This window comes from Balaenoptera musculus, chromosome 1, assembly GCF_009873245.2.
Source record: "Balaenoptera musculus isolate JJ_BM4_2016_0621 chromosome 1, mBalMus1.pri.v3, whole genome shotgun sequence".
Classification (NCBI taxonomy): domain Eukaryota; kingdom Metazoa; phylum Chordata; class Mammalia; order Artiodactyla; family Balaenopteridae; genus Balaenoptera; species Balaenoptera musculus.
In genome coordinates this window covers 165,761,108-165,781,643 of record NC_045785.1, presented here as the reverse complement: position 1 = coordinate 165,781,643, position 20,536 = coordinate 165,761,108, and the positions used below count along the sequence as shown (strand labels likewise).

The window sequence follows — 20,536 nt, the reverse complement described above, 5'->3', positions numbered from 1 at the left end:
AGAAGACTATCCTATCCATTCCGCATTGTTTATGCTTGGCTCCTTTGTTGAAATTAATTGACCAGATATGTGTGAGTTTATTTCTGGGCTCTCAGTTGAGCAATTCCATTGATCTATGTGTCTGTTTTTATGCCAACTCTATACTATATTAATTACTATAGCTTTGTAATATAGTTTGAAATCAGGAAGTGTGATGTGTCCAGATTTGTTCTTCTTTCTCAAGATTGCTTTGGTTCTTCGGGGTCTATTGTGGCTCCATGCGAATTTTAGGATTGTTTTTTCTATTTCTGTGAAAACTGCCATTGGAATTTTGATAGGGATTCCATTGAATCTGCAGATTGCTTTAGGTAGTATGGTTATTTTAACAATATTAATTCTTCCGATCCATGAGCACAGAGCATCTTTCCATTTATTTGTGTCTTCTTCAATGTGTTTTAGTTTTCAAAGTACAAATCTTTCACCTCTTTGGTTAAATTAACTCCTAGGTATTTTACTCTTTTTGGTAAGTTATAAATAGGATTGTTTTCTTAATTTCTCTGATAGTTCATTGTTAGTGTATAGATATGCAACTGATTTTTGTATATTGAGTTCGTGACCTGCAACTTAACTGAATTCATTTATTAATTATAACAGTTTTTTTTTTTTTTCTGTGTGGAATCTTTAGGGTTTTCTAATGCAGCTGGACACTGTGAAGGCCACGTGGTGCCCGCCCGCTCCTAGCTCCAGGAGAGGGATCTGCCTGCTGCCTGATTTCTAATTTCAAAATTATATTTTGTCCTGCGAATTTTTTTTGTTTATTTTAGGTTAAATAAACAACCCACTGATAAATGGAATATTTATAAATGGTATGGAATATTTATAAATGGCATATATTTCCTGCCATATCAATAAACAAAGGATGTCACAGTCATCAACGATTGCAACTCTCCAACGTGAACCTGTGAGCCCTGAGGAAACTCAGGGCTGAAGAGGATCCCTGCCATCTAGCAGCCATCAGACTGCAGTCACTCCCTGCGGGGAGCCCTGAGGGAACTCGGGATGTAAAAATACAGGATCCTGGCCCAGATAGCTGAGGTGCATATCAAAGGAATGATTTCAGTGAGCCCGGTCTCCTGCATCTGCCCATACATAGAAAAGGGGTAAATTCCTTAACTTGAGATAACTGGTTTTCTTTAATTAACAATAATCTTATGACGTTCCACACTACCTGCCCTTTGTTGCCAAACTCCTAGGTATCCTTGGCTGCCCCTCGCCTCCTCTGAGCAGTTTCCAGAGTTATCTGAACCGCTGTCTCCCGGGCTGCAGTCCTCATTTTGCTCCAAATAAAACTTAACTTGCAACTTTCACTTTGTGCATTTTTTTAAGTCAACGCCACAAATACGTAAATAAATAAACTGGTCACTTGTAGCGATCATGGGGGAGGGCACGTCGCCTAGTAGCCAGCAGGCGGCGGAAGTGGAGGCGGCGGCGGGCAGTAGACCGCGTAGAAGCCGAGCCACCACCTCCCACCCGCAGCGCCCCAGGGGCCAGGCCTCAGGAGCAGCACGCGATACTCCGGCCGGAAGGAGATTCGGGAACCGCCCTCCCCCTGGACGCCCGGTTAAGGGCGGCGCCTCAGCCCGCAGCCCCCGGCGGCGGCCGCGCTCCTGCCTGGCTTGCTGGGCGTCCCGGGTGGGCCCCGCTGGAGTCCCCGGCGCGCCCGCGATCGCTGGGTCATGGGCGCCGCCGGCTCGTCCGCGCTGGCCCGCCTGGGCCTCCCCGCGCCGCAGCCCCGGCCCCGCTGGCTCGGGGTCGCCGCGCTGGGACTGGCCGCGGTGGCGCTGGGGGCCGTGGCCTGGCGTCGCGCGCGGCCCGGGCGGCGCCGGCGGCTGCAGCAGGTGGGCGCCGTGGCAGAGCTCTGGATCTACCCCGTCAAGTCCTGCAAGGGGGTGTCGGTGAAGGCGGCTGAGTGCACGGCCCTGGGGCTGCGCAGCGGTCACTTGCGGGACAGGTAGGGCTGAGCCCGGGAGCGGGGGAGGCCTGCGGAGTCCTTCCCTTACAAAGAAAGTGGGAGCTGGCGGGGGTCGGGAGAGAGGCAAGGAAGAAGAGAAAAGGGGGCCGTCACCTCCCAACAGCAGACCCAGGGTCCCGATCTGCCTTCCGGCTATGCGCCCCAGAGGAGGTGCGGCATTGGTCCCCAGGTGTCAGCCGGTGCGCAAGCAAACTGACTCAGTTCCGTCTAGCGGAAGGGGCGAGCTGCACAGGATTGGTCCCCGCCAGTTTATTCTTACTGTCTCTTGAGAACTTGGGGAAACTTGGAGCCACGGATCCAAACCCTCAAAGAGCTCACCAAGGTGGAGCACATAATCGTAATCACGATTAAAGTTTAAGATTCTTGCAGCTTAAAAAGTGCTATTGCATACTATATTTTCCCTAATTCTCTCTTGCACCCTCTTATGGATAAAGAAACTGAGGTTCAGAGCCACACAGCAGTGGCATCGGGACTCTTGTTTTCTTTAGCACACTGGTGCTTTGTAAATAGGGGTTTTATTCATGCCCTACCTGGGTAGTCTCGAGCTGTGTGAATTCCTGGGGTTCTGCGAAGATCTCAAAGGCCCAGAGCAAGCAGCTTTGTCTTATTCTGGGTCTGGGCTTGGCCTCAGTGTAAGGCTGCACTTCAGACTCCTTCCCAGACCAGCCCTCAGTTTCTGTAGGTAACACACAGGACTGATGAGGGCTGTAACTTTTCCCCCTTCCAGTTCCCCAGACTGAGGGCAATTCGTGACACAGTGGAACCGTGAGCTGTTTCTGTCAGCATACTATCAAAAAGTGTGATGGAGAGAAGCGAACAAAGGCTTGCAGTCCGAGGTGGTAATTGACTCAATGTGACAAGTGCCAGGGAGCACAGAGGAAGGAGCATGAGAAACTGGGGTGGTCAGGAAGGACTTCATAGCTGGAACTGAAAATGTGGTATATACACACTTTGGAATATTATTCACCCACAAAAAGAAGTTCTAATACATGCTAGAGCACAGACAAATCTTGAAAACATTATGTTAAGTGAAATAAGCCAGACACAAAAGGACAAACATTATATAGTTCCAATTATATGAAATACCTAGAACAGGCAAATTCATAGAGATAGAAAGCGGATTAGAGGTTGCCAGGGGCTGGGGAGAGAGGGGAATGGAATGGGTAGTTATTGCGTCATGGGTTCAGAGTTTCTGTTTGTGATGACGAAAACGTTTTGGAAATACATAGTGGTGATGGTTGCACAACACTATGAAAGTATTTAATGCCACTGAATTGTGCACTTAAAAATGGTTAAAGTCATATTTTTTTCACGTCCATTCTCTGTTGTTGGAAATTTGGGTTGTTTCTACTTTTCGGCATCGTGAATAAGGCTGCTGTGAATATTGGCGCCCAAGTATCTGTTTGAGTCCCTGCTTTCAGTTCTTCTGGGTGTGTACCTAAGAGTATGCCAAGTATTTTATGTTGTGTATATCTTACCGCAATAAAAAAATTAAAAAGAAAAAGAAAGGCTGGCATGTGTGAGGGCACAGGTGGTGAGACTGGCTGGGAGGGTAGCCGGGTGATGAAGGGCCTTGCCTGCCTTGCTGAAGAGTTAGAGTTTTATTCTGAAAGCAGGAACCACAGGGCGGCGGTGGTGGGATGTGGTTTGCAGAAGGGGGTGACATGATCAGATTTGTATTTTAGAAATATCAGACTACCATTATTACTAGGAAGGATTACCAGAAAGAATATTCACGTGCTAGTACCAAGGATTTGGGACAGGGCAGAGCTCTGTCTGTATCCAGGATGAAGGGTTGACCAGAGGGCGTTCCTTCTGGAAAAGGCTTACACTAACTTTATTTTTCTAGCATAGCTGAACAACTCAACCACGATGACCTGCCGGAGGTGATGATCTAAAGTATCTGCCATATTTTTTTCTTATGTCTCTGTATTCCCAAAGCACAAGCTCACTTCTGTCATTGTAATCATTCCATTCAGTGTGAATGGAAATGACCAAAATGTCAATGTTTAGCTTCCTCAGTAGCTGAAAGGTCCCCTCTACAAACCCATCATTTTTTTACTGGAAACAGTTCTTTCTATTGCTTTTATTTCTCCATTTATCTTTGTTTTGGGAAGTACCTCTAGACCTTGAGTACTGGGCCAAATAATATTGTCCATATTAACAATAGGCCTTTTGGCAAATTGCAAAAGTCACAGCTCTGAATACTGAAACGTTAATTTTTTTTTAAAGTTGGGGGTGGATTTGGCAAAGTGTAAGTGGCATTGTTTGCTGTTCAGCTTGACTCCACCCTCTGAGAACAATACAGCAACATCTTGTTATTTCCACCAGTAGGAATGCCTCCTTGTGCCAGGCACCATGCTTCCTCGTCTTTCTCCGAGATAGATTCCTATCATCTCCTTAGGGCATGTTTATGAAAGTGAGCAGACTTTCTGGCAATTGAGATGGACGTATAATTAACTTCTTTGATTTCTGTGCCATCAAGGAGCTCAAAATGTTCTGCAGATATTTTGTCCGATGCACGAGTGATTATTAAACACTTTGAAATTAACTGACAGATTCAGTCTTGCTGGGCTGATGAGCTGGTGGACAGGCAGACAGACTGACACACACACACACATACACACACCAGGCTTACAGCAAGGAAATCAAAGATGACAGTGTATCACTGAAACTCCCCCAGAGACTGGCTGCCTGTCATGGTGGGCCATGCATACCTTGTGTTTTGAAAATGGCAGGTTTTGGCTTGTGATCAACAAGGAGGGGAATATGGTTACTGCTCGACAGGAACCCCGCCTGGTCCTGATTTCCCTGACCTGTGAGGGTGACACCCTGACCCTCAGTGCAGCCTACACGAAGGACCTGCGGCTGCCCATCAAGACACCCACAATAAATGCAGTGCACAAGTGCAGGTAAGGAAAGGATAGCTCTTAATCCTTGCGTGAGTATTTATTCCTGCAGTTTTGGGAAAATGGGAAATGTGGCGGAAATCCGGAGAAACATTGTCAATAATTAACCATTGATTGCGAATGTACCATATGTAGGGTCAAGTCCTCAACATCGTGATGATCTAAAAGAAGGTGGAAAAGGGGAGCAGCTTCAGAAATGTGTGTTGACGTGGGGCAGAGAAACATAAAAGACTTATGTAGAAAACTATGGGATCAAAGGCATATTGACACGTCAACAAGAGAAAAATAACACCACCAGAGGATAAAGGACAAAAATGGGGTTGGAGTGAGTGGGGAGAGGGTCCTGGAAGAGGTGAGGTTAGATCAATGTATTACCCTAGGATCAATCTCTACGTTGCCTGGAGAGACTGGGAATCTTCGAAGACTGAGATATGGCGGGAGTTGCAAATGGCTATATGACCCGTGATATTTAGTTTAATGAAAGGAAGTTCCAAAATAGAAAAGAAGAGCTGCAACCAGAAGAGTGTTCTGACCTGCAGATGCCCACGGGTCCCTGTAATAGTGAGAGTGGAGATTCAGCCAGGAGACTGCTCTGTACAGAGTGTCTTTCCTCAACATCAGAAGGCCCTCAAGAGAGCAATTATTCCAGGAAACTAGCTCTGCTTTTAAGAAATCATGTCTAGAGTTCATTTTTTTAATCTTATTTCGGGAAAGTTAAAATATGGTCTAATTATATTCTTGTTACAGTTTCTGCATTTTGAATGAAAATGCCACGTGAATGCTTAATTAGTCCACAGCCTATCATAGAAAATAACATCACATCAAAAAATGTAGTTACTTGAAAAATGTCTAAAGACCCCCAAAAGTTCGTAAAATGAAGAACTAATATGATTTCTGTAATATCAGAAATTTAAACATAATAATATGTTTTCATTTTAATTTGATGGTTTTTCTGATTATAAAAATAATACATATTCATTGCTGAGAAATTGGAAAATACCAAAAAAGGGAAGAAAATGAAACCCATCTGAGATAACTATAATTCATATTTTGACATATTTTCTTTCTGTCTCTATGGCTAATACTTTAAAAACCAAATTGAAATAGTACCAAAGAACAGTCTTGAATATGGCTTATATACTTAAGTGTACGTTGAGTATTTTTTCAGATTGTTAAAAAATCTTCAAAAATACTATTTTCATGTTGGCGTAATGTTTCATTCCATGGGTATCCTCGAATGCATTTTAGCACATCCCATGTTTATACATTTGCATTGTTTTCAGTTTTTTCCAGGTATGAAGAAGAATGTGATGGATAACTTGGCATAAATCTCTGTTCATCTCTCTTATTATTTCCTTAGGGAAAAAATTTTAGCAGTGGTTTTGCCAGCGATAGGATTATGGCTCCTATAGACTTTTGATATATGTTGCTCAATTGCTTTGCAGAATGGTTATACCAGCTATATATTCACCAGCAGTTTATAAGCATATCTGTCTCATCTCATTCTGACCATTATGTTCAAAAATATTTTGCCGTTTTTGTGTTTAAAAACGGTAATTTCTTATTGATTTAATTTGCATCTATCATTGTCTGAGGCAAACTTTTTTTTTTTTAGGAGAGTTTATTTATTTATTTTTTATTTTTTTATTTTTATTTTTTATTTATTTTTAAACTCTTTTGGGTTTATTTTTATTTATTTATTTATGGCTGTGTTGGGTCTTCGTTTCTGTGCAAGGGCTTTCTCTAGTTGCGGCAAGTGGGGGCTACTCTTCATCGCGGTGCGCTGGCCTCTCACTATCGCGGCCTCTCCTGTTGCGGAGCACAGGCTCCAGACGCGCAGGCTCAGTAGTTGTGGCGCACGGGCCTAGTTGCTCCACGGCACGTGGGATCTTCCTGGACCAGGGCTCGAACCCGTGTCCCCTGCATTGGCAGGCAGACTCTCAACCACTGCGCCACCAGGGAAGCCCTGAGGCAAACTTTTTAATATGCCTATTGCAGTTTGTATTTCATGTTTCTCCGTATTCTGGTTCCTGTTTGTCTGCCGCGGTTATGTTACCAAACGCACGTCTGTGTGCCCGATGCACAGTGAGGCCAAGCAATACCAAAACGTCGGAGTTTGGAGCAGAGACAGCTTTACTGCAGGGCCATGCAAGGAGACGGGTGGCTCATGCCTTAAAAAGCCCTGAACTCCCTGAAAGCTTTCAGCAAAGCCCCTTTCTAGGAAAGGTGAGGGAGGGCGTGGTTAGTTGTTGCAAACTTCTCGGGGTCACATCCTTTGTTCTTGAGGTCAGGTCACGGTCAGGTCATGATGTTCCTATAAACCTCCACCAAAACAAACGTTAGCAAATACCAATCAGAAACGCGAACGGGAGAGACTGAAGCCGGTAGAAGCTTTTACCTTAATGGCAGTGTGCATATACTCCAGTTGCTGAGGCCTCCATGGAGACGGCTCCGACCATTAGGTCCAAGCCTGGCCCTGACGGTGGGGAGCCGTGGCGGGGGCGCTGGAGCCCTCAGCCTGTCCCCGGTGCCCTCAGCTCACCCACCTGCTGGAGGCTCTAGGGCTTGGAGGGCTCCGGGGAAAAGGAGCAATCCGCCTCCCATCACACCCCCTGCCCCAGGACCGCTCAGTGTCACCCCCATCCCCGAGGCCGGGCGCTAACAGCTGCGCGCCTGCTCTGTCCCTATTTCACGAGTGTGGCGCCTGCAGCCCTCACTGCCAGCAGCTCCAGGGCCTCAGGCCCTCCACGGCCCGCCTGCTGGCTCCTGGGGAAGGAGTGGCAGGGACGGGACGTGGCGTCGGGCTGACCACAGGCAGCTACTCAAACCTGCTGGCCCGGCCCACTGAGCATGCCTGGCCCCTATTACAGTTGGATATATACCCATACTTTCTTGTGGTTAAAATTTTTTTAAATTTAATTACTGGTTCACTTGGAATTATGTGGAAACTTTTTTCATGGTCCCATACGGGCTTTTGGTCCATGCCCCAAAGACTACACGAGGTCACGTTTGGAAATTGCAGAATCAGAAAGCTTAGATTAGGGTAAAGATGCCAAGGGCCCTTGGGACTCAGGTTTCCTTTGACAACCCCCAAACTATTAGAACTAATAAATGAATTCAGCAAGGTTGCAGGATACAATATTAACATACAGAAATCTGTTATGTTTATCAAGTAGATAAGAAACAAGGATTTACTGTATAGCAGAAGGAATTATATCCAATATCTTATAATAACTTGTAATGGAATATAATCTGCAAAAATACTGAATCGCTATGCTATATACCCAAAACTAACACAATATTGTAAATCAACTATACTTCAAAAAAAAAAAGCGGGGGCGGGGAACAAGGCTTGAAACTGCGTCTTCATTTTGGGCTTCCACATGTTTCAGAGGCAGGGCCACGCTAAAATGACGTCTCCTGATAATGAAGGACTTCCAGCGACATCATAGCCTGGTGCAGCGTTTTGGATATGTGTAGGACATGGTAGGATGTCCAGATCTTCAAATGCCTGTTCTTTGCCCCCAACCCCTGCAGAGTGCAGGGCCTGGAGATCGAGGGCAGGGACTGCGGTGAGGCCGTGGCCCAGTGGATAACAAACTTCCTGAAGACGCAGCCGTACCGCCTGGTGCACTTCGAACCTCACATGCAACCGAGAAATTCTCACCAGATAGAAGACCTGTTTCGACCCACAGACCAGGTCAGAGGAGCATTCCTGGGCTTTGGCCTTTGGTGTGTCCTAGAGAAGACAGGCTTCCTTGGAAGGGAGAGAGCAGGGCGGCATGTCTGCTGAGCTCGGCTCTGTCACTTTGCCATTACTTTTGTCACAAGCAATTGCAAAAAGTAAGGTCCTTCCACTAGGAGCACCATCTGTGCTTCTTGATTTAGGGGACTCTTGCATTTTTGCCTGAGAGCAAAAATTCCTATTTACAGAAACCTTCTGGTGCCAACGCAGCTTCAAAACTGTTCTAGGCCAGTATCTTTCCCAATCCATTCTGTAATTGCATGTGGAGTCCAACCTTTTTACACTGTGATTGCAATGGTGTGGCAGCTCACAGTTGGGCCGATGCGTGTGGGTATGGAGATCCACAGATTTACAATGACCAGACTGACCCTTAAAGAAATCAGGCTGTAAGAATTCATCATGAGAGTAAAACATACAATGCTATGTAGCGCCATTGCCACGGCCATGCTGAACATTGATTTGCAGGTTGCGTGAAAAATAAGTATCTATGGAATCAGTGAATATTTTTTATCACACAAAATGAGGCCATCAAACCTTAACAAAATAAATGTGTGAGAGTTTGGAGGATGAGAAAGGGACAGCTCTGAGATTCTGAGACCTTGTTCTCTTCACTCCATCATGTAATTCCTGCTATCTGCAAGGCTATTTAAAGCTTCTGAATCGCTGTGACTTTTCTGTAAATAGAACTAGAGAAATACTTAGAAAGATTGTGTGGGGAGGTGGGGCGGGGGAGGGGTGGAAGGTTCCAGGAATCAGACCCATGTGACCTCTGAGAAATGCCTCTGTGTGCCTCACGCTATAACAGCTCCTATTTTCTCATCAGATCCCGTACTCAGACGCCAGCCCCTTCTTGATCCTTTCTGAGGCATCACTGGCAGATCTCAACTCCAGGCTAGAGAAGAAAGTTAAGGCAGCTAACTTCCGGCCCAATATCATAATTTCAGGGTGTGGTGTCTATGCAGAGGTAACGCTATACCTTTCTTGCCCCTTTCCTTGGATCTAACTTTTTTTTTTTAAAGGTATGAGAGTCTTTGATGTTGGATTAGATTATTCAGAAGGATGCATTATGTATTGGCTCTGTATTATGCAATGATTCAAGTTTTCAATTTCTTGAGCATCTGATCAGTACAGACTTCTGTGTGGAGGATACAAATATAAATGAGGCAGAGATGCTGGCATCAAGGGGCAGTTCAGGGTCTGAGACTTCTAAGGAGAATTCCAAGGAGGCAGGTTAATTTTGAGCCCAGTGTACTTAGCATAGAATACATGATCTGTGTGGGCCACAGAGCAGGATGTGGAAGGTGGCCTGCCTGTGTAGTCGAGAGCTCCCTTGGGAAGACAGTCATTTACAGCAGGGCTGCTGTGGGTGGGTGGTGGAGGGACACTGTCCCCAAGCTGAGATGGCACTTCCCTAAAACTCTTCCAGTGCCACCTTCAACCTGAGTGAGATGGCTCAGCCAAGGGCTACCCCACGCCAAGAACCCAGACTGTACCACAGCCCACAGGAGCTCTGAGCATTCTAGGGGCCGGGCGTTGGGTCAGGACATCTGGATCTGAATCCCCCTGCTTCAATAAGTGGCCGTCTGACCCTGGATAAGTCCTGGAACTTTCTGAGACCTCTGCTTCTTGCGTTTATAAAATGTGAGTAATTTCAGCTGACGCCTCCCCCAAAAGCTCCAAGACGTAGAAAGTGCCCAGAGAGGTGGGCAGTGGTTTCATTGCTATAATCAAAGTAAAGAAGCTTGGTTCGGGCCATCGGTCCCTCCCTGACTGTGGCCCCCTTTAAGCTTCCTCCCTTCCTGGCTTTGGTCTTTGTGTCACGGTTCACGTGGAAGACATTTCCTACCCCACGGTCTGAGATGGGCAGATGAAGATGGGATAAGTTAAGAGGGGATGGCCCAGAGTAGGACCTCAGATTTAGGAGGTTTCTTTGAACTGACTCTTGTCGTAGAAGGCTTTCTGTCTGATTCTGAGTGTTCCCTAATTGGGATTCTTTCATATTTTAAGTTGGATGTTAATACAACACTGCAGCTGAGCTGGCCTCATTTTCTGGAATAATGTTTCACGCCTCCCACAATGGGTTAGTGCCCCTGTGTACTTTGCACTGTGAATAGACCTGTAGGAAAACCAGGATTGAAGAAACAGTTGCTTCTCCGAAGGAGTTGACAGTCCAGGTGATTAGAATGTGAACAGGTAGTTACAGCCGCGTAAGACAGGCCAGGAAGGTGGTGAGCCGAGCGTGGTAGGTGACCAGCCACCCAACTTTTTTAACACAGACAGGAGAGGGGGGCGACTGGGCAGTATGGGCTCAGGCTCATAAAGAATGGAAATTTATTTCTCACGGTTCTGGAGGCTGGAAAGTCCAAGATCAAGGCACCTGCAGATTCGTGCAGGTGTCTGGTGAGGACTTGCTTCCTGGTTCATAGACGGCTGTCTTCACTCTGTGACCTCATGTGGTGGAAGGGACAAGGGAGCTGCCTGGAGTCCCCTTTTTTTTTTAAAGATTTTTTTTGATGTGGACCATTTTTAAAGTCTTTATTGAATTTGTTACAATATTGCTTCTGTTTTATGCTTTGGTTTTTTGGCTGCGAGGCATGTGGGATCTTAGCTCCCTGACCAGGGGTCGAACCCACACCCCCTGCATTGCAAGGCAAAGTGTTAACCACTGGACCACCAGGGAAGTCCCCTGGAGTCCCTTTTATAAGGACACTAATTCCATTCACAAGGGTACCACCCCCATGACCTCATCACCTCCCAAATGCCCCCTTCTCCAAATACCAACACACTGGGAATTAGGTTTCAACATATGAAGGTTGGGAGGACACAGACCCTCAGTCGGTAGCAATCTCTGTCTCTACTCATGCCCTGGTCTGTGTTTTTCAAAACCTTCTCCACACTGAGGACCCCTTGACTAACATCTTTACACCAGAACTCTCCTTCTGCCTTCTCTGTATTTCCACTGGGGTATCTCATCTCAGAGTCAGGATGTCCAACACCGAGGGCTGAATTTCCACTCCCAAGTCTGCTCTGCTCCGCCTTGCACATCTCAGTGTACGGCAGCTCTGACTTCTAGCTGCTCAGGCCCCAAAGTGGGAACCACTCTGTGTTCTTCTCTTCCTTCACCTCCCACATTCAAATAATCAACAAATCTTGGTGGCTCTGGCCTCTTGCCATGCTCCTCCACTTCCTCTCTGGGCCAAGTCACCACCCTCTCTCGTGTGGTTTGTTGCAATAGCCTCTCTTCACTGGTCTATCCTTGATTGACCCCCACCACCATACAAGGTCTATTCTCATCACAGCTAAGGTCAAAGTCATCCTGTAAATGTAACTCACATCACGTCCTCCTTCTACTCAAAGCTCTCTCTGTGTTCTCCATCTCTCTTCAAGTAAAAAATGGGATCCTTATAATTGCTATCAAGGTCCTATGTGATGCCACACCCTCCTAGTTCCAGAGCTTTACGTCCTGTCACTCTTCCCTTCTTTGTCTCTGCTCCTTCCTCCCCCAGGACCTTTGCTCTTGCTGGTGCCTCTGTCTGGCGTGCCTTCCCTCAGGTATCTGCGTGGTTCACTCCCTTACCTCTTTCACTTCCCTGTTGAAGTCTTCCCTCCCCTTCAGTGAGGCCTTCCCTGATCACCCTATACCCTGCTTGGCCTGCATGCCCTAGTCCCCCCCAGCACACATCCCCACCGGACACACCGTGTTTACTGGGAGATTTGTCATCTGTTTCCCCTACACATGCTTTCTGAGGACAGGACTTGACCATTGCTGTCCTCCCAGCTCCTAGAAAAACACCCAGCATGAATTCTTTGCTAAGTGAATGAATGAGCCGAGGTTGGCCAGGTGACGCAGAAGGAAGAAGAAGCACTGAGGGAGGGGGCACAGGAGCAGGGCTGTGCTGGCACGGAGATAACTGCTGTCTTTTACAGCATCGGCGCTCAGGGAGGGGGGTTGAGAGCCAAGGCCCTTGGTGTCAAGGGGCATCCCCTTCGGAGGAAGGGTCTGGAAAGGATTTTAGGCAAGAGAGTGACAGAAACCAATTTGCATTGTGCACGTCTGCCTGCGGCAGGGATCTGGAGACGATTAGGGCAGGTGGTGCCGGGTGCAGTGGGCTAAGCAGACTGTCCAGAAGCTGAGGACCCGCACGGAGGCTTCTGGGAAGTGAACCCCCTCCTCATTTCAGGACCTGCCTCTCATGGTCGTGGTCCTTCTCTGCATCCCTTCACACCCATCATCTGCTCTCCTCACCCTCACTTCTCAAACCTTCACTTCAGCCCAAGGCTGCCCTTCTCCCCTCCCTCGTTCAGAAACCTTTTCCTGGTTATCATTGCCCTCCCCTTGGACCAATAGGTACTACTTCTGGAACTTTCTCTCCCTGGCTGCACTGCCCTTGTGCCTTTGCTGTTTCTCCTTGTACTCCTCACTCAGGTAGGGGCTTCCAAAATTTCTGGCCTTGACCCTTCTCTTTCTCTACCTTCCCTTGGTGATGACACCCTCTCCTGCAGCTTCACCATCTGTCACCCTTAGGTGGGTCCTTCCCAAGTGTCCAACCGTGGATTCCCCCTTGCAGTGTGGGCTCACATTTCTGACTGTCTGCTGGGAGTTTTCATATGTTCTGTGGACCTAGCAAACTTGTTCTTATAAGCTCCCCACCCCATACCCCCACCTCCCCAAACTCCGTCTCTTGACTTCACAGCTTCTATCCTGGCTACTATATTCCTTCTTTCACCCTGGCTTAGAGCTTATAAGTCACCCCTGACTCCTTCTTCTCCCATGTTCCCCTCATCCCCGGCCCCATCTTCTCCCTTTCTCTTCTCAGCCGCCAGCTAGATCACCTGTGTTGTCTCAAGTCTGGACCACTGAGTTGTCCTGGATGTTGTCACAGCCGAGCCTCTCAGAGCACCAGAGTGATCTCTTCTACTCTAAAAGTTTGTGACAGTCAGTGTTGCTGCCTTGCTCAAAAGCCTTCAGTGGCTCCCCAGTTCTCAAAAGTCCCAAACTGCCCACTCTACCATTCTGGTCCCTCCATCATCTTGCCACACTTTGCTTTCCCAGCCTTTACTTCCAGTAAAAGCTCCAAGCTACAGACTGGACTGAGAACCTAATATATTCTCTTATCTCCTCCAAGTCTTGCCTCTTGCCCCACTTAGAAACTCCTGGTCTTCTTTAAAAGCCCAGATGAAAAGCCACCTCCCCTGAGAGGTCTGCTCTGATTGCCAGACCTGTAAGAGCTGCTTCTCTTTTCCAAAGCCACACTGTACTGTGTCTGTGCCTCTCCATATCCAGCTTCTCCTGTTTCAATTTCTTATCACCTCAAGATAACATGTTCTGTAGGAAGATTTTCATGGGCCCTTCTCTAACGTTTAATACGGTTCTGGGCCCATAGTGTGCCTTCAACATGTAAATAGTTTTCTCCTTTTCCACCAGTTTGCCAAATAGATACTTTCCTGATGGTGGAATTTTTAACTTATTTATCTGTGACTCAATCCCCAACAGTTTTTATTGCCCATAAAAGGGGCTCTGTAAATATTTCTTTAATTAATAATAAATTAATTTCCTAACCAGAACCTTCATTTCTCTCCTTTCGGATCTTTTATGTTTTTTTGTGACCACAGTGCCTCCTGGTGGAGGAATGTACACAGAGCAGGCTGGGTTGCTCTAATCCGAGGTGCTCAGCTTTTTGGACTGTTGTGAAACACGCAGTGAAGAGACTCATTTTATGATTAAAAAAACAAAAACAAAACCCTGCAATACACATATCAAGAATAATACACACTGTCAGAGTTAAAATTCTGGGCCTGGAACTTTCTCTCTGGCTTGTGATCAACAAAGGACTGGGCAGGTTTGTTTTAACTCATGGATTCCTGTCTTTGGCTCTCAGGCACCTTCTCTGTGAGGGTAAGAAGGTCAGGACCACAATCAAATGTCCTTCCTTCTTGTTATTGCCTGGAGTCCCCTCACCCTTCTTTTGTGCCTCTCAAAGTCTCCACCCTGGAAGACTCAATTCAGATCCTACCTTTACCTTAAAACCTCCCCTGCCCAGAGCAGCCTAAAAATCTCTTCTTCTAAGCCACCGGCACCATGCTTGTCTGCAAAGTTCAACCAGCACACAGGGTGCTGTCTTGTAAAGCTTTTTCTCAATTTTTCTGAAACTTTTAAAAGGAATATTGACCATTCACTTTTCACGTGCGTATGTTCTATCTCCCCTTCTGGATTTGAGGGACACAGTCCATTGATTTGATTTGTCCTGAAAAGTAAGCACCAGTGACCCAGGCCGTAGACAAACGCCCCAGGAGGTTCCTGGGCTGGAGAGCTTTGTGAATGCTCCCGTGGAGATGCAAAGGGAAGTAAAGCTACTGGCCTGCTCTGGATTTGTTCCTATCTGGCCAGGGGAGCTACAAGGTAAACAGACACAATGATTAAGGAAATTCATCCACCTGATACAACCTAGGGTAATCCCCCCTCTCCATACCCTCTCCTCTCTTTCACCTGCTCCCTCCAGCAGCCCAACCCTGGCCTTCCACACCACCTCCAGTCAAGTGGGGTCAGTCAGGGAGGCTTCCTGAGGGAGATGAGTTTCAATTCCAGCTTTACAAGTGAGAGGAGAGGGAGCATTTCATTTCAGGGTAAAGAACCAACAAATCAAAGGCAGAGGGAGGGAACAGGGAGGCGGGATGTGCAGTTGGCCATCTTTGATGGAAGTGGCTTCATCAGCTGTTGAATCACGCAAAGTCCCTACACGGGTGGGTCAGGGCTGGGGATCCAAAGTGCTCACATGAGTTACGTGCTTTGTCCCCAGGACTCATGGAATGAGCTTCTTATTGGTGATGTGGAACTGAAAAGGGTGATGGCTTGCTCCAGGTGAGGTGCATGCACTGCTGCCCAGGAGACGGAGGGGAGGGTGAAGATCATCTGCTTTGCCCCGTGTATGATGCCCTGTGTGTGTGTGTCCAGGTGCATTTTAACCACGGTGGACCCGGACACGGGCGTCATGAGCAGGAAGGAGCCTCTAGAGACCCTGAAGAGGTAAGACTAAGCGATTTAACATCTCTGCGAGGAAGCAGGGGAACACCATGCAGGTGTATTCTTGAAGTGGAAGGGGGTCCTGGTGACTGGATAATCTGGGAAACATTCCTGGGTGCTTTGGTCCCCAGAATGCCTGCTTGCACAACTCATTTTATTTTTCATTTAGAATTCATGATCCGAACACACCAATTACAATGCAACAACAAAACATGGTTTAGATGTTTTGGCAAACTTTATTATGGACTGAGTATTTGGTGACATCACAAATTCATTAGGTGTGATAGGGGCTTTCTGGTGCTATAAGAAATGCCTATATGTTTTAAGAGAAGCATGTTGAAGTATATAGGAGTGAAGTGATGTGATATCTGGGGTGTGCTGTCTATTATTTTAGCAAAAGAACACATGGAAAAATGTGTCAAATCTTGATAAATAGAATCTGGGTGATAATTATGTGGGGATTCATTGCACCAATTTTTCTACTTTTATGTTTATGTTAAAATTTTCATAATAACAATTTTTTTTTTGGCCGTGCCGCATGGCATGCGGGATCTTAGTTCCCCGACCAGGGATTGAACCCCAGTCCCCTGCAGTGGAAGCGCAGAGTCTTAACCACTGGACTGCCAGGGAAGTCCCATAACAATTTTTTAATGAAAGACAATGACAGACAATAAGTTTAAATTGCATGGAATGATATTTAAGATAAGATTCATTTTAAAAAGCTGATTACAAATTAGCATATATAGTATTGACTTTTTTGTTTATTTGAGTTTCCTTTTTAAAATATATAAATGTGCCTGAGTAGCTAAAAGCCTGGCAGGCTGTAAACCGAAACATTCATGGCTAAAACAACAATTCGTGATTCACACACTTCTGTGCTGTTACCTGCCAAATCTACGGCCGGGATATTGCTGCAACCCTGAAATGCTTGTCTTCACTGGTCCCTTCCATGTTGAATACAGGATCACAGGTGGCGTGTCAGGTCTCATCTCTGCAGCCCCTGAGACCCTTGGCTTTGACCCTGACATGCGTCCTCGGGTATCACTTGCATGGGGGAGGGGGAAGGCAGGGAGGATGGTGGCTCCTGCTTTAGGCAAAACCCTGGGAGACTTGAGGAAAGAATGCAGTGGAAGTTTGGTCATCTGACATCAAAGCCCTCATGAAAGAGCACATTAAGGGCTGGTTATGCTTGGGCTTGTGTGACCAAACTTGTTCCCCTGGAATGGGAGTCTCTTTCATTCCATCTCTCATCAAGCTCATGGCCCTCTTTGGACCAACAATCTAGTCTCCTTGGATTAGCACCCACCCCTCTCTGCTGATCCTGCTGTCCCAGAAGCTACTAATCTGGCCCCCTCCCTGGCAGGCTGAAGCCTGGGGCAAGGGGCTCTGTCCCAAACAGCATGTTGCCCCCAGGCATGAAGCCGGCACCTGTGGTCCATGGAGACCAGCGTTGTGCATCAAGGCCAGGCTACAGCGAGGTAAACAGCTGGCCTTCCAGGGGCCAGGCCACATGGCAGAGAGACAGAGGTCAGGAGCAGGCTCAAACAAGGTGGGTTGGAGGGAGGTTGGGAGGCGAGGTACAGAGAGGAATTCTTGATGTGAAGGGCAAATGGCTGCTTTTTACAAGAGTCCCCACCATGGGTTGTGGATTTGTGGGAATATTCAAAGAGGGGGCTACAGACCAGCTTAAGGCGAATCCCATCATTCTGAGGGATGTTGTGTATATCTCAACACGCAGAACAACATTAATTTTCTGTAAAAAGTTAATACGATGGAACACTTACGATTTGTAAATTTCACTCCCCATAAATTTTATCCCCTCGCCACAAAGTTAAGAAATTTTAATCCTAGGAAATGATTTTCCAGCTGAACTGTTTAGAGGTGAAATTTACTGAAGTCTGCAACTTACTTGGAAATGGAAAAAAAGTTACGATGGACTGATGGATGGATAAATACGTGATAAAGGAAATATAGTAAAATGTTATATGTAGGGTCCGAATTGTTGGTAATTGGATGGTCTCTTTAAAATTCTTTGAACTTGTTTGCCTGTTTGAGGATGGTCACAATAAAATGTTGGGGAGGAGTTTAGTAGATGTGGTGGGACATTCCAAAGAGGAGTGGTTCTGAGAACCGGCAGCGATAGACTAGCGATTCCTCAGAATGTTCTGGCTCACTCACCACGAGAACAAATCAGAATTTGGTCTTCCCACTTTCCTGTGCCCGCAGAGGAGCTACACGGAGGACGAAGGCAGGGTGGACCTGGGAAAGCGTTCTGTCATGGGTGTTGGGAGCCCTGATTCTGCCAGGTGATCCGCAGGCCCCCCTCTGGCTCAGGCCCTGGTGGACAGACCTTGATGGTTCTGTGTGCAAACCAGACAGGTGATTTGGGGAATTGACTGTCATCCTTTTTTTTTTTTAATGTTTATTTATTTGATTTACTTGGCTGTGCCAGGCTTTAGTTGCGGCACGTGGGATCTTCGTTGCCGTGTGCGGGATCTTTTTAATTGTGGCTTGTGGGATGTAGTTCCCTGGCCAGGGATGGAACCCGGCCCCCTGCATTGGGAGCACGGAACCTTAACCACTGGACCACCAAGTCCCCGTCATCCTTTTTTTTTTTTTTTTTTTTTACATCTTGTTCTTTTTCTCTTCCCAACACTGTGCTTGGAGTCTGGCACTTTTCCCTCTGGATTCACCAAGTGCCTGTGTTTGGGCCAGTCCTCGGAATCTTCAGTGCCTCCCCCCAGCCCATCGGGAGCCTGTGTTTATAGAAGGAGGATAATTGAGCCCAACGCAGAGCCAGGGCAGGCAGGCAGGGTCTCCGGGAGCAGTACAGCCCTCCTGGTCTCCTGCAGGCTCTCAGGAACCATCCCAACCTAATTTCTCCTAATACCCCAGGAGATGGGTGCCAGCCTAGGTGTCTTCTCCTGTATCTTACTGAGATTTAAATTGCCATAGATGCAGTAATTTATGTTCTCCCCAGGACAGACGGCCATAAATCGGGAAGAGAAAGGCCCCGGCTGCCTGACATAAATCACGGAAGCTAAGCAAAGTGGTGTCAGGAGAATCCTCTCTGCTCTCCGGCTCTCCGGCAGGATGCTGGGAGCCGCACTGCCTTCCCTCTTCCTGGGTCCCCCGTGCCCAGGGCTGTGCTGCTTTGGGAATGCAAGTTCTCAGCAGGGAGACCACTGCTGAATGGCTGTGGGCCTCAGGCCCAGCGGAGCCTTTGTCTGGGAAATACTCACAGCCCGCAGCACGGTGGAGGCTGGTCTGCTGGCTTGAAAATATGAAGAGGGAATTACTCTTTTCTTTCTGAAGGGATAGTGGCTCCCACAGTGATCCCACAGGAGTGGTGGGGGTCTATCGCTGTTGCTTTCACTAGAAAGAATAAAGCTCATTTGTTCTGTGGATGCACTAGTTTTGTTGGATGCAGGAATACTTGGACAATAAGGGCATTCGCCGCTCTCCGCTTGTGTTAGGCTGTGCTGTGCCGAGCTAAAGACAGAAGGATTTGGTGGTAGTGATCCCGTGGAAGGAGACAACCGCCCCCCAGCCAATCTGGCTCTATCACCTCCCAGTAACTGTGTGACATTGGCAAGTCAGCTACGTTCTTGATGCTTCAGTTTCTTTATTTGTAAAAACTGGGCTAATAATACATCTCCTGGTTCACACTCCCCCTTGATCAGAATAAAGCAATAAATACTGTTTTTTTAATAGATGATAAAATACATAACGACCATGTAGGCTATGGTTATTAATAGTCTCAGCTTATGAACTTGACACCTTCTGACAGAAGGAAAATCCTGGAGACACTTTCCATTTTCTGAGGATGCATTAAATGCAACGCAGCCTCACCTGCTCAGCCTTTGGCTCCTCCTCTCCATGGTGTCTTCACGGTGCTGTTTTATTCCTGATCTGGCCGTATACATAGCAGGTTGGGAGGTCCCAGAAGTGGCCTGTGCCCCTCGGTGGGGACCCAGCGGTGATCAGAGACCCTGCCTGCAAGTCAGGGTCTGGGCATTGACCAGTAAATGAGTAAACCAAGCAGCCCTCACCGGTGTACAGCACTTTATAGGTAACAGTTTCCACTCACACCGCGCCCTTAAGGATGGTGACCTCTGTTTAAGGTAAACAAAACGTCTTGTGTCTCCCATTAGAGTCAGTCGTTGTTTGCTTCATATTTATTGAAAGAGAAAATGCACTAAGAAAGGCGCTTTTAAATGGCTTTGCAATTTATTAATTCCATCGTCATCAACAACAAAATATATATATATTTGGAGAAAAAAAAAATCATAGGAGATCCGTGTATGAGGTACTGCCGTGTTTTCCGTCTCCTGAACAAGGCTGGGTGTGCCCGTGAATTCACAGACCGCTGACAATACCGTCTCAGCCCCACAAGGGGTCGCCGTTGATCTCGTTTGTAGAGTCTCCCCCGAGCCCTGCAGGGACGGTGTCAGCAGGAGCGCAGGTGGGACGGAGCTGGGGGCGGCTGGCAGGACAAGCCGGTCGCCTCGCCCCTGCGACTGTCACCTGCGTTTGTCCCTGCCCACCCCCCCCCCGAGCAGGTTAAGGTCCTGGGCTGGGAGGGGCGACTGCTTCTGTGGGTCCTCCGCTCCTAAGGTACCTGGGTGGGGGAGTAAGTGTGTGCCTGCGTGGCTGATGGGAAGGGGCAGGGGAAACCGGCGCGTGGCCGAACGTTCGCGTAGGAGAATAAATACTAACCCCCTCAGCTCACCTCAGGCCTGCGCGTGTACTCAGGAGGTATAAGGAGGACCAGGGATCACATCCCTGGTGGGAAAAGTCCTGACTCTGGAGTGAGCCAGACCTCAGTTCCGGCCCCAGCCTGACCACTT

General features: G+C 47.4%; 1 protein-coding gene across 5 annotated transcripts in view; it reads left to right on the top strand.

The window, feature by feature from the left end:
* Nucleotides 1–1,590: 1,590 nt before the first annotated feature.
* Nucleotides 1,591–20,536, top strand: part of MTARC1 (mitochondrial amidoxime reducing component 1) — a 32,280-nt gene continuing 13,334 nt past the window's right edge. For 2 of the 5 annotated variants that reach the window (XM_036861826.1, XM_036861832.1), the window contains exons 1-6: nucleotides 1,592–1,990; nucleotides 4,750–4,923; nucleotides 8,458–8,620; nucleotides 9,489–9,629; nucleotides 15,463–15,524; nucleotides 15,618–15,689. In XM_036861826.1, coding sequence (XP_036717721.1) covers nucleotides 1,716–1,990; nucleotides 4,750–4,923; nucleotides 8,458–8,620; nucleotides 9,489–9,629; nucleotides 15,463–15,524; nucleotides 15,618–15,689 — 887 coding nt within the window. In that variant the 5' untranslated portion in view covers nucleotides 1,592–1,715. Of the gene's footprint in view, nucleotides 1,991–4,749; nucleotides 4,924–8,457; nucleotides 8,621–9,488; nucleotides 9,630–10,091; nucleotides 10,307–15,462; nucleotides 15,525–15,617; nucleotides 15,690–18,666; nucleotides 19,051–20,536 lie in introns of those variants that run through there. The other 3 variants (XR_005020997.1, XM_036861840.1, XM_036861816.1) reach the window with 3 other exon arrangements.